We start from the raw sequence: 16,991 nt of genomic DNA on the forward strand, positions 1-16,991 counted from the left end.
AAGGATAAGCTATTGCTAGCATCTGAGAGAGCAAGAGGGAGGATTATCCTCCTATTGGGGATGACATATGGATTTCGCTAGACTGATGGAGACATTGCCTTATCAGGCATAGCATTGGTTTTGCCTAGGTTTTTATACTCCACACCTTCTTCTCCTAAGTAAGCAAGCTCGTCTGCTTTGCTGTTTCCTTTTAATGAGATGACCTAAGATAGAGCATCAGGGAAGATGAATGCCATCAGCTCCCAAGTTAGCTAACTCATCAGCCCTTTTGTTGCCTTCCCTATAGATGTGATTGATTGTAAATCTCTCGAAACCCTTGCATAATTCAGTGGCCCATGTCAATAGAGAGTTGAGTCTCCAATTTGACGTACTACCTTTTCTTAGAGCATTGATAATAATTGCTGAGTCCCCTTCAATTTCCAAATTCTTCACTCCCAACTTTCTGCAAATATTAAGGCCTTCCAGCAGGGCAACCAGTTCAGCCCAATTATTAGTCTTATTACCTATTGGGTAAGCCCTGAGGGCAATTTCCTTTCCTTCCCTGTTATGGATAGAGCATCCTATCCCTGCCACCCCTAGGTTGCCTCGAGAGACCCCATCAAAGTTTAGCTTCAGCCATCCCTCACCTGGAGGTTGCTACTTACATTTAGCTCTTTTCCTTAGATTTACTTCAGGGTCATCCCCAATATAGGGTGGGATAGATAGTCCCTCCCATATCCCCTTGATCTTCAGACCAAAGTTGATCATACTGTTGATTTTTTCAATCATAACAGCGTCAATTTTATTGATTACCTGATTCACCTCTAATTTTTCATTTTTGAAAAGACGCCTATTCCTTTCCTTCCACAATTCCCAAATTATGGAAGATGGAAGAGATGTCCATAAGCCTTCAAATAGACAACCTCTTCTTAGGATGGGTCAGGCTTTGAGCATTCCTAAAATAGTTTGAGGAAAGGTAGAAGACCAACCTAGTTTCTGGGTAAACCACACCCAACATTGGTTTGCATAGTTGCAATTAAGGAGGAGGCGGTTTGTGTCCTCATCATCTTTTTCACATAGAGGGCATCTACTAGGTCCCTCATACCCCATCCTCCTAAATTTTTCAGCAGTCAAGAGCTTATTCTAGAGAGCAAGCCATGTGAAGACTCTGGAGCCTTGGGTAGGCAATACCTGTCCCAACAGAGTTTCAGAGGCAACTCCATCTTGGGTCTAAGTTGAGCTTTAGTGATGTGATTATACCCATCCTTGGAGTTGTATTCCCCATTCATGGAGCCATCCCACACAAGGCTATCCTTGCCTAGACTAAAGGAGATGTTTCTATCTTTTAGAATTGCCATGAGTTTATCTTTATCCCTTACATGGATATCCTCGTTTTCTCTGACACTCCATTTCCACTCCTTTCCATCCTTTGAGGGGGAAATTTAGTTCCCAACCAGTTTCCCTCTATTTGATTCTAATAGTGCTCTTGTAGGCTCGAAGTCATGGATTTTCTCGATCGCCTTATACCCTCCCCAAGAGTTTGACTAATACAAGGCATCTTCCCCTGACCCTAGGTTCCATGTGAGTTTATCTGTGATAATATTTCTGCATTCTAGCATAAAGTTCCATATGCGATAGCCTCTGGGCGGATTGTTTTCTCTAAATATTTGGATAGGGTTGTCTTCTTTAAGGTATTTATGGTACAAGATTCTCGCCCATGCTAAATGGGGATGTCTGAACATTCTCCATACTAACTTTGCCCCAAGGGTCCTGCTTTGGTCACATATATTATTAATGCCAGCTCCTCCATCTTCTTTTGGTCTACAAATCTTATCTCAAGATAGGAGTGATATTTTCTTATCTTCATTGGCACCTTGCAAAAATAAAGTTCTAAGGTGTTTATTAAGCTCATCCCGTTTTTTAGCCGATAAATTATGAGAAGAAAGTTGGTAAATGTGCATTGCTACTAGAACTGATTTGACCAAGGTTGCCTTGCCTGCAGAGGACAACCATTTCCCTTTCCAAATGTTAATTTTCTTCTTGATTTTTTCCACCATGTGGTCCCAAGACTTAGATGTCTTGCTCCCCTTATCCAAAGGGATGCCTAAATATTTGCAAGGGAGGAGGCCAGGCTTGATCCCAAGACCCTGCATATCTCTTTCTCAGATGCGGTTTCTATGTTGAACATGACCACAACCGACTTCTCCAAATTGACCTCTTGACCTGAGGCTTCCATGTAGGATATGAAGATATCTTTGAAGGCCCTTGCTTCCCTAATGTCTCCTCGACCAAAAAGCATTGTATCATCTACAAATTGCTGGTGGGTTATGGGAGTTAGACCACCGGTAATGGGTATACCTATGATTCCACCCTCTTCCCTAGCCTTTGAGATAGACCTACCAAGAGCCTCTGCCATAATGATGAAGAGGAAAGGAGACATAGGGTCTCCCTGCCTAAGTCCCCTAGAGCTACTAAAAAAACCTTAAAGTGTGCCATTGACCATGATAGAGAATTTGGGGGTGATATGCATTCAAAAATAAGGTTGATCCAAGATTTGGTAAAGCCAAATGCTTCCAAACATTTGCATAAAAATCTCTAATCCACTTTGTCATATGCTTTACTAATATCTAATTTGACCAGCATGCTTGGTGCTCCATTATGCTGGATTGAATGTATAGCTTCATGAGCTATGATTACCCCATCATAGATTGATCTATTAGGCACAAATCCTGTTTGTTCTTCGCTAATGATGATAGGGAGAAGTTTATGAAGTCTGGTTGCTAGAGTTTTGGTAAGTAGTTTATAAAGGGTATTAGACAGGGCTATGGGCCTATATTCATTAAAGCTATCAGGTTTCTCTTTTTTCGGAATCAGAACTAAGAAAGTATTCTTGATCTCCTTCAGTATCTTACCTGAGTTTCTAACACCCTCTAAGGCCTCTGTGATCTCTCGACCCATAAAACCCCAACATTTTTGGAAGAAACTAGTTGGGAAGCCATCTGGGCCCGAAGCCTTATCTGGATTCATTTTCATGAGGGCAGTTTTAACCTCCTCCTCTGTAAATTTCTCAAGCAGACATCTGTTGTGTTCTGCATCAACGAGTTTTGGAATATTTCTAATTATATTATGTTGGCCTCTATGGTTGGAACCAATAGTATTGTTAAGGATTCCTTCAAAAAACCTTACCGCTTCCTCTGCCACCTTTGACGGGTCTTCCAGATTTACTCCTTGGTATTTATTAATGTTAGAGATTCGGTTTACCCATCTTTTCTGCTTGGTACTGTTATGAAAGAACTTTGTGTTGCGATCTCCATCTTTCAACCATTTTTCTTTGGATTTTTATCTCTAGAAGATTTCTTCTTTTGCCAGAATCTCTTCATACTGTTTTAGTAATTTGTTTTCCTTAAGAAGAGAGGTTCATCCATCCCTCGATCCAAAACTTCCCTATTAACATGCTTGAGGTCCTTTTCTACTAAAAGTTTCTTATCAAAGATGTTACTAAAGTGCTCTCTATTCCACTCCAAGAGCCTCCTTTTGATTAACTTGAATTTGTTTGTAACAATATACATCTTTGAACCTGAGAATAATGATTCACTCCACCATTGTTCAATTAGGTTGATGATGTTATCATCCTTATACCACATGTTCTCAAATTTGAACGAGCAGTTTCTTGGTCCTTGTTCTACCAGAATGTTAAGTTGGAGTGGATAATGGTCAGAACTGGATAAAGGTAGGATCTCTGCTTCCATAGTGTAATCGAAATTCATAAGCCCCCCATGGATACAAAATCTATCAAGCTTTTTAGCAATATTGCTAAAGCCTTTCCTTCTGTTGTTCCATGTTAAGGTGTTCTCTGTTGTCTGGATTTCCAACAAAGAATTCCTATTGATCCAATCATTGAAGTCCAGTGCCGCGGTAGGTAACTTATTACTACCTCCTCTTTTGTCTGATGCCTTAGTGATGGCATTGAAATCTCCACCAATAATACACATCTCATTCAGATTGTTTCTTAGGAAAGTCTCAAGTTCCAACCAGACTTGAGCTTTATCCCTGTTCTGAATAGGACCATATGGATTGATCAGGTTAAATCTTAACTTATTATTATAGCAGTTTACCTTTCTGCCTATCCAATTTTGTTTTATCTCTGATGGTGTAAAAGAGGAATATCTAGGATCCCAAATGATTGCTAAGCCTCCTGAAGCCCCATGAGTTGGGGAATACTTCAGTTTTCTAAAACCTAATATATTCTCAAAGAGGTCTATCTCGGTTGAGTTCATTTTAGTTTCTTGGATTAGAATTATGTTTGGATTTGATTCAGATATACAATGTTTTATGATACGTTGCTTGTTAGGGGCATTGCCCCTAACATTCCATGATAAGAGTTTCATGGCTCAGTGGGGAGGAACTTCCCCTCCCCTAAATTAAATAGTGATGAGATTTTGGGTTAGCCCATAGCTTCCCCATCCTTGGCTCTTAATTCAACAAGGGATCTCCTACCTCTCCTTTTAATGGGCTTGGCGCAGTCAAGAGAGTCTTTGCTCTCCTCTATATTATGGATGTCTAGAATGTTTGGGTTCTCATTTTCCAAATTATCTAGGTCAATGAACAATTCTTCTGTTTCCATATTAACTCTGGCATGTTCCAATAAGTTCCAATTCTTCAGAGTCACAAACCTCATCAACAAACTGTTCCATTAGGTCATTAACTACTTCTTCCCCCATAAAGTTGGCAATAATGTTGACTTCCCTTTCTACTTGTTCTTTCTCTTCCGCTTCTGTCACCACTGGATCAATATTCTGGGATGGACTATATTCCTTTGGCCCCCCACTTTCCTCAATATCCTTATCTTGTGTTGTCGGTTGTTCATGCTCAGATCCTTTATCCTTAACAGGGGGACACAATTCCTTCACCAATGGTTGCTTTGAAGGGAATAATTTTACTTCTGTTGAAATCCCCAGGGGGATCATACAGTCTTCCTGTCCCTTGTTAATGATAAATTCTTCTTCTTCAATGTCCTCAACATCCTTAGTTTCCTCAATATGCCTAGATGGCAAAGGGATTTCCTCAACCACAAACCCTCCCTTTTCTAGATTGAAACTAATGTTGACCCTAGGAATCCTACTGGATCTCAATTGAGAAGGAGGCAGAACTGGAGTCGATGCAGGGTCTAGATCGAGAATCCCTTTGAAGAATTCAAGATAGATAAGGAAGGACGACACCCCTGATTGAATCTCAATAGGTTTAAAGGTTTTAACACTAATGTCCATATTAATTATCATCACACAGTTCGCATACTTCCTATATTTGTCACCGATTTCTACAAATTTGCCAATGTGATTACCAATTTTCCTAATAATTTCAATATCCATTAATTCGATTGGCAGGTTAGGTATCAATACCAGTCTATCTATCTTCAGAGATTGCATATTATTAGGGTTAAAGTCCGGAATCCAATCTAAAAAACAAAAATCAAAACCTTTAAAAGTCGGAGATTTACCTGTTAAGAGTTCCTTCTTGTGTCTTGAATTACCACAATCAATATACAGAAAACCTTCGGACAGGATAGCTATACTTACTATCCAATTGAAGGACAACATAAACCAATCTGCAATAGCCTCCGATGAAATTCCAAGACCCTGCCATCTCGAAAAAACTCCAAAGGCCTTGTAAGATTGTTGAATCCGCTTAACCAGATTCTCATTAATCTCTAAAACATTGACCAAGTCCGAGTTAGGGTCCCTGATTGAACCCGATCCCGACGTTAAGGGTTTAGGAGGTAGCAACGCTGTCTTGTCCTTGCTTAAAGAAGCCTTAGGTGCAGATTGAGTTTGAACTGGCCTTCTGGGATTTTTAATTTTGCTTCAACTATAATTTTTTGAAAAAAGGCTAGCTCGGGGATCTGGTTTTAAATAACCTTCCTTAAGATTTTGCAGCTGATTGAACCAATTGGAAGTGGTTGACCTAGAATTGCCTTGGCTGCATTCCCTGCCATTCGTAGCCCTTGGAGGGTTTTTCATGGCTGCCCTGCGAGCCCTCCTAGGTTTCACCACTTGCCATTTTGTCTGCTCTTGAGGCAGGGGAGCCCTAATCCTGGGGTTGCCATATCTGAGTGCATATTTAGTTCGCTCAAAAAACCATTGTTGGTGGAGAAGATCTAGCAATTTCCTCAGAAGAAATCGGGATGAAAAAATTGCTCGATGCCTTCCCTGCCTATTTTCGCAATTATTTGTTTTATTATTATCAAACTATTTAGACAAATTTAATAATACATTTATTAAAAATTATATTTTCTTTTTTCTTTTTTAAATTATATTCTATTTTTTAAAAATATATATTTTGTTTTTTTAAATTATATTACAAAATTTGTTTATTTTTTAATGAAACATAAAAACTCAATTGAAATAGCTTTCAAAATGAAAATTTTTCTTTATCCCATTGTCATACATCTTATCCATAATTTCTTTCAATAACCTTAGATTCTCCTCAATGACAAGTTGTCACTCAAACATCCTTTTTAAATGATAAACTAACCTTATTTATTCTCAAAACAATTAAATATTTTGACATTTTCTTTATCCAACCACTTTTTCTTCTTTTTTTAATAATTATTTATTAATTAATCTTTTTCAAATATAAACATTTCATATATATTTATTTAAAACAATAACTTTAAAAATATTTAATAAAAATATTTCAATTTATATTCTTATTATTTAAAAAAAATATATATTAAAAATTAACTTATATACTTAAACAATTTTTAATTATATATTAATACATAAAATATTTCAATACTAATAACTTGATTCCTTCCCCTCCTTAAGGATTGGATCTTCCAATTTAAGCTTATTAACATACTTCTACCAAATTATGTCTCTAAGAGACAAAGATGACTTGGGGTATTTTTTCAGACTAACATCTCTTTGGAATGGTTGAAAGGAGGCAATAGAATCACTTTATGTTTGGACTCAATATTAGTTGTTTAACTTTATATGAAATATGAAATTTTTTCTAATAACCTAAATGTCGATATTAGTTTATGTTGATACATTTATGTGTGAATGTCAAATAATATCCGTAAGGTATTTAGAACCTATTTAACATACATTTTTTTCCTTTCTAGTTTGTCTTTTTAAACTTTATTGTTAAATTTGTTTTATTTCCTTTTTCTAAAATAAATCTTTATCTTCTAATTAAAAGAAATTAGGTTATATATTATAATATTTCAAACAACAAGAGGTAGGATAGAACAAGGATGATGAGGGATGATAAAGCAACGACATGGTGCTAAAAGTAGGGTAAGCTGCAAGAATTTTATGAGGAATGAAGGAAGGTGTAATGCTATTAGGATAAGAAGAGAGGATAATACTAAGAGGATAAGAAGAGGAGGCAACACTAGAAATGTGTTCTTTATGTGATGATACAATGTGGATCAAGGGTTCTAGATATTCCTCCATGGTTTGAAATGAAATGATGTTTGTTCTTAAATAATAACTTTTGAGCTGAAATTTTCACATAATGGCTAGTTGAATGAATTTTACAAGGGCCCAAATTTAAATTTGAATTTTTGAGTTTAGAAATTATTTTCACATTTTATGGAACTAGCCAAGAGTCAACACATAACAACTAGTTGGAGGGAGTTTTTCTTGGCCAAAATTAAAATTTGAATTTAGGAAGATTAGAGATATTTAACATTTTGTGGAACTGAGAATTTTTTGCTCAAGTTATCAACAAACATGACTAGTTGGAGAGAGTTTGCAAGGGCCCAAATTTAAATTTGAATTTTAGAAATTTAGCAATTAATGTAATCCAAACATTTGACCTTGGATGAAAAAATTGATAAATAAAGGATCACAACAATCTGTAGAGATGTATGTAGATGGAACAAAGTTAGACCAACTTTTAAACAAAATGTTACTTATATACTAATCATTATAGTAAAACTAACCTTATTAAAATAAGTCCAAAACAAAAGTATCTAAAATTTATATTTTGCACTTTTATAATTATTATATAAAAATACAAATCTACTCTTTTATTATAATTTTTTTTCAATCGTAATAGGAAAAAAACAAATCAAATAAAGAATAATAAGTTAAATGTTGACAGTAAAATAAATTTAAAAAAAATAATAATTTCATGATAGATCTTTTGGCGCAACCATCAATATCCTTAAATTGTCATGATAAATACTTTTTTATGACTTTAAAAGCCTTTAAGTTTGTGTGAAAGTAATCTAGAAACTTCCCTTGATGATAGATTTGTGGTTTATAAGTTGTATGTCTATAAACCAGATGTCTTAAACTCAAAGCTAATTAGGATTGATGAAAAATCGATTTAACTTAAGCATAAAACAATAGTTTTTTTCTTTATATATGATTTGCGCGAATTAATCTCCTTCATTGAACTATCTTATTACTATTATGAAAAGTAGACAATATGAAACTCTTACTCAACACCATACTAATTTTGAAAACTAAGAATCCTTAAATCACTTGCCCATTATTCCAAATATGATAATAATAAATGTTGAGAAGCCAAAAAAAAAAATGGTTGTTAAATACAAAAAAATAAAAATTTCCCTTATTAATTCTTTTATATAAAAACCTAGTGTTTTATTGAACTGAAATTATTAGCAAAATTGAAAATGTGTCAAAAGATTGTGGATAATATTTTTACTGCCAATGTATGAATTGAAGATTATAAGCCTTTTCTTATCTAAAGTTCAACTAATTTGGAGGGATTGTATTTTTGTTAAAATATATTTGGATGAATGTCCCATAATCATACTGGTGACATTGAACAACCAAATTGAAATTGTGTACTGAAATTGTGTACTGTAATGATGAAACTGAAAAATCAAATAAAAAAATTAAATCTTAAGAATATAAGAATAATATCAAATCTAAATTAACCATTTTATTGATTTATAGAGTGAAATAAAAACTGACTTTAGCTAGTCCTCTTTAAAAAAAATATTAGATTCCCTCGCACAGGCATTTGAAATCATAAGTTGATACCCTTAAAATCAAAAGAATTAAAGAGAGAATTTTCTAAAATTTATAAATTGTCTACCTAAACGTTTTACCCCAGCTGCATGCTTAAAGACCCTTTAGACCTTGACTTTTAGACAGAGGAGGTGATTATTTGTGAACAGAATGCGTAGATGTGCCAAGTCTGGCATGGTGAGATGTTTATCCTCCAATTTTGAAAAACATTGCAAGCGTAAATATACTAAACCCAGTTAATTTTCTAAAATTTATAAATTGTCTACCTAAACGTTTTACCCCAGCTGCATGCTTAAAGACCCTTTAGACCTTGACTTTTAGACAAAGGAGGTGATTATTTGTGAACAGAATGCGCAGATGTGCCAAGTCTGGCATGGTGAGATGTTTATCCTCCAATTTTGAAAAACATTGCAAGCGTAAATATACTAAACCCAGTTAAATAAAACTAAAATATTTTATATCATTTTTATATCATGGTCATGTCAATTGATTCTGTCAAAAACACATATCACATTCCGTCTCAGAATTTTAGAATTGCATTTATATTTCCAACCATATCACCAAATTAAGCATGAATCAATTGCTAGCAAAAAAAAAAGAAACATCACCCATGATAACAGGAAGGATATAGATGCAGGTGTTTGGGACCTTGCACTTCCACTTACCATGATGTCTCATGAATTTCAGGCTCTCAAAAAGCCATCTGCAGCTGTTCGTTCCAAGAAAGCTGACCATGGTTTACAACAACATACAAAGCCCTCAAGCGTAACAGAAGAGGCCAGAGATTCAAATGCAGAGGAACAACCAAGCACGGAAGAAAAATCAGTGAAAAAACACCTAGCAAAAAAGCAGCAACAGTCCGGTATTCTTATGGACCATGCTCACGCAACAAGTGTGTTGTCTAAAAAGGATAAAGGCAAGGAGGGCGGAGTTTTTAAAAATAATGCACTAGTAGAAGAAAATAGATTGCTTCCTGGAGAAGAGAACAGGGGACAGTCCCTCTCAAACCTGACAATGGCAAATGCTTCTAGTGATGTTTCCCGCTCATATGAGATGAAAGACACTGCAACTCCACAGAATCAATCATCACAGTCTGACTATGACAAGTCTGATATGTTGGGAGACACTGAAGGCAGACATCAGAAGGCATACAGCATTGATGGTTCCAGATTGCAGTTAGAAGAAACATCCAAACCACAGGATCCAAATCTGCTAAGAGTTTCCGACAAGAACTCTGTATACAAAGATATTAGTCCTGGAGAAAATGGAAGACCAGAACAATTCAATGTCACCTGTTCAGAATCAGAATTCAACGTCATGCAATCCGTCGAGGAGCGGTCTCCAGTACAGCCAGACATTCCTGACCAGAATCAAGAACAAGATAAACCCAGGGATGAATTTGTTGTTATAACAGAATGCAATAATGACCAACAAGGTAATGCAAAGCATAATTTGGGTCTCATTAGCACTAGTTCTTGGACAGAAGATATTGAATGGGAAAGAGAAAACTCCAAAGTCCAATATGACATGAAAAATGAAAAACTAAATTGGGAAACTAGAAGGGAAGCAGAGGAGAATCACATAAGAAATGCTAGACTTAATCTGAACAAGAAGGTGTGCTTTCTTCCCAGAGACTCTAAAGGACGTTTTCTCAGTTCTCACGGTTCAAATGGAGGGAAAGCAGGTGATAACAATTCTCCTCCGCACAAAAGAAAACAAAGCCAGAAATCTACAAAATCCCTCAAGAATTTTCCCAAAACTTATTCTATGGAGAAGGAAATTAACCATGGAAAAGCACATCTATCAGAAAATGCAAATGGGCATGGAAAATTTAACATTCAAGGAAACTACTCTGGTTATAGTTACAGAGGCTTTCCCCTGGATTCACAAGGGGAGCTTCTCAGGTACATTCCAAATACCATACCAGGATTCAATCAACTAAACAAGATTGCGAATTACTCTGCTGGTAACGAGCCTTTAACCTCAGAAGGTAACAAGGCACTTCAGGAATTCAGTTTTGTAGAAAGTATGAAAACATTTCCTGATATTACACCAATCAATCAGCCTCTTCAAAGAAATAGTTTAAGCTGCTTGCCCCAGCATAACTATTCCATTCAGTATCAACAGCCTGCCTGTCGACAAGATTACTCTGTATCTAAAACTAACCAGTCAAATCCTGGTGAGAGAGGCTCACAGTATTGTTCTCTACTTGATCAAATTCAAAGGGATGGAAGTTCAAATGGTAGAAGTTCTGGTTCATCAATTGGTACACAAGATGCAATGTCATTGTTGTCTATGCAAGCCGCTATTCAGTTTGGATACAATGAAGAGCAGAAAGAAAAACGTTCCGCGTTGCAGAAAAGTTGTCCTGGAGTAGATATCTCAAGAAGGAAACAACCTACTCCCCAACCAGTCATGAGATTAATGGGACAAAGTTTTACTATTGGGAGAGAAAATGAGACTGCAAACGTTCTAAATGATCCTCAGCAATGCAATAGCAAACACTCTAGAAGCATACCAGGAGCCATTGTGCGTGTCACATCTCCTTCGCAGTTGGTGACACATTACAATCACCACTGCACAACATGCGGTAAAGATCAATTTTATTTACAAAAGCCCATAGGTAATGCAATGTGCCAACATTGTAGAGGAAAAGCAAATATGTCAAAAAGCCTTCCATATAACTTGAAGGAAACACAAAGACAGGAGATGAGGAGTAGTGATAGTATCTCAATCCACAAAGTTGGGACATCGAATCACAGTGCTCCTAATCTGATAGAAAAGAGGCTTCCCACAGATTATTTGTTTCATGGAGAGCCTTTAAGAGACCGAAGTTATTCTAGTCAACCATGGATATCCAGCTCACCAGCTTCTGCTCCAATTGCTAATATGTTCATTTCTCCCGTCGGCTATTTGTGCAACAACACATGCTTGAATGAGGGACAAAAAATGGCATATAAAGGTTCTCATGTCAGTAATCACGGGTACCCCCTACAGCAACAAACTTACAGCCAACTCTTGAGCTCATGTTTAGGGCAGCAGACATTCCAAAAGCAGCAGCAGAATGATTGGAAGCACACCGGTAATACATATTCCCATCCAATCCATTCAGACGCTATCCAATCATTGCCTTGTACTTTTAACAGCCTGGGGTCCTTGTCTGGCACTCTACAGGCCGTTCCATGTGTCCCTGCTCACTCAACTTCTTTCCCAACTGGAACACAAACTCCCTGCCAAGCGCCCTCTTCCTCTACATCTATTGCGGATTCTCCCAGCTTGATGTTGCAAGGGAATGGCATCTCATCCTCAATAAATTTAGCTGAACAAGAAAAGCTGCTACAGAAATTGCCCAATAATATGGCCAGAAATAGGTGCGAGGCTTGCTGCGAGAAAGGGGGATTAATTGAAAGCATCAATGTTGACAGAAAGTATGGAAATATTATAAGGGCAAGAGAGGGTGTTCAACAAACAGAAGGATTACATGGGAAATTGACTTCCGAAAAGCATGAAGTGTGTGAAACCAGACCAATGCAAAAATGTGATTCATTCTCAATAATGAAGGACCTCTTCAAAGGCAAGAAAGTAATTCATCATCAAATTGGTTCTTCCAGTGGAGCTGCTAAGCATATCAAGAGCAGAGAAATGCCAGAAAATAATATGTTGGAAGTCACTCATGGTCAAATATCCAAAATAAATGACCCTTGGGTTGAATTTGCAATGGATAGAAGAAACCCTTGCGACAAGAAGGCGGAGAATGAACCCATTTTGAATGCTCGTCCTCACACGGAACTCCCTAAAAAATGCCCGCAGGGTGAAAATGGATTATTCTCAAGACCTAATAATAACTTTTTGGGAATGGGGATGAGAACATCAGCAAATGGTTTGCATTGTTCTAATGCAGGATCCCCGCTCGAACTGGCAGAACCAATTAAATTAAGTGGAGGTGCAAAGCACATATTAAAACCCTCATCACAAAATGGGAATGGACAACAATCCCGGCCTATACATTACACTCAACCATTTGGTGAAACAAATGCAGCGGTTAGAGACAGAAATTTGGAAGGTACAACTGCATACAAATAAAGTGTAACAGAGCTTACCTCGGGATTCAAAACTTATGAGGTGGACCAACACTAGCAACACTTTCTCGAGGAAGCTATAATATATTGCAAAGGGACTATCAGCTCATTAACCACAGTTGATAGGCTGGAGCCTTTTGAAGAGATGGAAGGCTACATTCAGAGGCAGGGGATGGGATATAGTAATATACTTTATCATCTTACTACTGTCTTTTGAATTTTCTTGCAGGGATGCTTATTAACATTTCCAGGGACGAAAGGCTAGTGGTTTGATGATACGAAGACGAATATACTTTCAGTAGTGTAAATATGAGCTCCTGTGAATTCACACCACTCTAACGTGCATGACCTACTTCCAATTTAGTTAGCTGTTCACTTGAATTTACCATGATAATATGCAATACCGAATTTAGAAATTTGTATTATTATCTATCAGACTGCTGAAATGGATTGAACCCAGTCAATTATATCCATTTTGGTCATCTTTGCATTGCAGGAAATAAAGTTTTAAATCTTATGTATATTTAGATGAGTGTAACTTGTGACATATAGTCTTTCCACACACCAAGTTCGAGATTGGAGAACCAGTAGCTCATACTTACCCATACAAGCCTCAAGATTCAAGACAATAAACTATAATGCACAGGTGTCATAAAGATTGGGATTACAAATCCACAGTTCACTACAAAATAAAATTGTTTCAGGAAAAATAAGCACAGCAGATACTAATTCTATAACTGGAGTTCCAAAGGGAACTACAGTCAACCAGAGAAAGGGAACCTGCAGTGAGCGGGAGATAAAAGGCGGATAACTTCTGCATGGCAGCAACCACATCAAACAGGATCAAACAGTCTTTACCATATTTTCTAAGCTCCTCAAATGGTGTGTTTACCCTCACTGATCACAATAAAAAATTTAAAGAATCTCAATTCGCACCTGTCAAATCGTGTTTCATAATATTATCTCCAATAGTCGTACAACTGTGAATGTCCAGCTGTGATGCTTTCCATAAAACCACTATATTCGATGCATTAGTGTGGGCGCTAAACAGGACCCCACGTTGTGTGATAAAAGAAACACACCTATTACCTTTAGTAGTGGCAGGCCTACTTTAGCCAACTATTTGTTGCAGTTCCGATTGAATATCACAATATAAACCAATTGCGATGAAGCTAACAAATCTTATAAATGGTTTTTAAATTGATTGGCAGGCTTACTTTAGGCTTACTTTAATATTTATTTTAATATTAAAGGGTTGTTAAATTGATTGAGTGTAATTAGTGTTTTTTAATTATATTATCTATCAAGGTTCTTGAATCTTTTAGACGTGCAATAAATAAGAGATGAGGTTAGGATCAAACACTACATAATTCTGGCAGAAAGAATATCCCTTAATCTTTGGGTATTAATTAAAGAAGTATTATTTTAGTCAATTGTTCTTGCATTGGGTAGCAAAAACAATATAGGTTTGACATAAAATTCTCAAATGTATGTGATGACAAGAAAATGAACAAGAGATGAAAATATAAACATTCTGAAGTGAATAATGGAATCGGTTTACCTTGTTTTTTTTCTTTTTTAATTTAGCAAAAAATGGAGTGGCAGTTATCCCATGAAATGTAAGAGTGGCCGTGCTCACACGTGTGAGCACTTGCGATGTGTTGATTGTGGAATGTGGTTGCTTAGTAAGCCAAAAACATGTAGGATTGGGATTATATATATTAAGAAAATGGCAACATGATTATAGCATAGGAGTGAATCCTCAAAAAGGGATGAGAATCATCCAATTTATAGATTTTACAAGAGAAAAATGGAAGGGCAAGATGCATTATCAATGAAGGGTTAGGATTTGAAGGAGGCATGGATTGAAGTTGACATCATGTGGCAATTATCCCATGGAATGTAAGGGTGGGTGTGCTCACACGTGTGAGCACTTGCGATGTGTTGACTATTGAATGTGGTGGCTTAGTAAACAAAAACATGATGTAGGATTGGGATGATATATTAAGAAAATGGCAACATGGTTACAGCATAGGAGTGGATCCTCAAAAAGGGATGAGAATCGTCCAATTTATAAATTTTACAAGAGAAAAATGGAGGGGCAAGATACTGTAAAGTGGAAAATTGAACCCTAGTGACTTCCCACCTAGGAGAGAGAAAGGAAGTCACTAGGATGATTTTCACTTGAGAGAACTTTACATTCAAAAGAGGGGCTTGAGTCCACTAGATCTTAATCCAAGGGGAACAAGAATATGAATTCCAATTGGATTGCAAGAATTGGAATGTGGTTTGCCCTTTTTTGCAAGTAGATATGTTGATTTGTTGACTATGTAGAAAAGAGAGATAAAATGGATGAAATGAAGAGCTGTCGGTTTAGGATCGCGCTGTAATTTTGGATCGGAGACATTCAGATTGATACAGATCTGCCTTGCAAATTTGAAGAAAAGTTGTCAGGATTGTGTTGAAAGTGCACACGGTCCTTCGAAAAATCCATGCGCCAAAAAGGGTTTTTCCGTCTTTGTAAATGGAGTCCAAACATGCAATTATAACTATGCACCTGCAACCTACACACAAAAAAGAAGGGAAGAAGGGTTGTGGATAGGGGTTTGCCTCAATCAAACCCCGGTTGAGGAATCAACCTTGAAAGAAAGTAATTGCAAATGCTTAAATGTAAAATGATAGAAATGTATACCTTGTAGATCTGCTATTGATTGATGATGATTGCTTTGCTTCTTGAATTTAATCACAAATTTTGTATGCAATGGCATGTAACATAACAAAACCTTAACACACACATGCTTGCAAATGAATCTTGTAATGTTGCTCCAAAGGATGAATGAAGAAGGCACATGAAGAAGACAACTTGGTGGATGCTTGAAGACTTCAACGCTTGATGCTTGAATTTCGCCTATCGTGTATGTCATGTAAATAGCCTATATGCAAATGAGAAGATTAACTCCCTTTTATACATGCCTCAGAGAATTAATTCATCTCACCAAGGGTCGACGTCAGGGAGGTTTGAAATCCCGAAATGCAGATATGGCCAGAGGGACCTATCTTGGGGCCACCCTAAGAGGGGGGGATGGACAAGGGCGCCACGCCCCTATCCTGCCCTATCTTGGGGCCTGGACAGGGTCCTAAGGTAGTCTCAAGGCTGAAACAGGAGGAACTCGAGGTGAAGGTGCAGAGAGGGGTCTCGATTGAGAGAGGAGATGTTGTCGCCTAGGTGACGACCTAAAATGTGGTTGAAATTGCGAGGGTCGCAATTTCATGACACTACATTTAGCCCCCACTTTAATGGGAGTATGGCTTATGCCAATATTGTTGGTAAAGTAGAAGAAAGAGAGAGATGAAGATGAGAGACACAAAGCAATACCACAAGGAGTATAAGACATCACTAATCTTGAGGAACAAAAGCTCCCAATCTTAGGATCTTAACTCATTCAAACATATGCAAGAGCACACAAAATAGAAAGGACAAGACCAACCAAAACAAGATAAAGAACAACAGACACACGACAAAGACAAGACACATTAGACCACACATCAACTAGCCGAAGAGACCTTGATACAAATGTCTCAAACAACTAATTGAAACACAAAGGCCAATGCCATCACATAAACACTGGTAATCACATAAAAGAGCAAAGCTAGCATCATCCATGAACCATCAATAGAAAAACTATGGGTTCATGAGAGGAAGCAGAGAGAGGACATGAATACACACTTTGGTGATCCATGAGAAGAAAGGCGAACAAGAGGAAACCATAGACATCTTGCCCCTAGAATTAGGTGATCCATGGAGAAAAAGGACATGGAAAACTAGCCCCTAGAGTTTGTCTAGGTGATCCACGTAAGGGAGGGAGGTGAAACGTTGTTAGTTCTACTCAACCTCGTGCGTGTGTGTGCAAGTGAGGTTCGAAGC

At 37.1% G+C, this 16,991-nt stretch overlaps 1 protein-coding gene across 2 annotated transcripts in view; it reads left to right on the top strand.

Annotated features, from left to right (window-relative positions):
- The window catches only part of LOC131067003 (uncharacterized), a 62,080-nt gene extending 48,482 nt beyond the window's left edge, over positions 1 to 13,598 (top strand). For both annotated transcript variants that reach the window (XM_058001914.2, XM_058001915.2), the window contains exon 4: positions 9,675 to 13,598. In XM_058001914.2, the coding sequence (XP_057857897.1) occupies positions 9,675 to 13,070 (3,396 nt within the window). In that variant the 3' untranslated portion in view covers positions 13,071 to 13,598. The remainder of the gene's footprint in view (positions 1 to 9,674) is intronic.
- Positions 13,599 to 16,991: the final 3,393 nt, after the last annotated feature.

Source organism: Cryptomeria japonica, chromosome 3 (assembly GCF_030272615.1).
Source record: "Cryptomeria japonica chromosome 3, Sugi_1.0, whole genome shotgun sequence".
In the NCBI taxonomy this organism is placed as follows: Eukaryota; Viridiplantae; Streptophyta; class Pinopsida; order Cupressales; family Cupressaceae; genus Cryptomeria; species Cryptomeria japonica.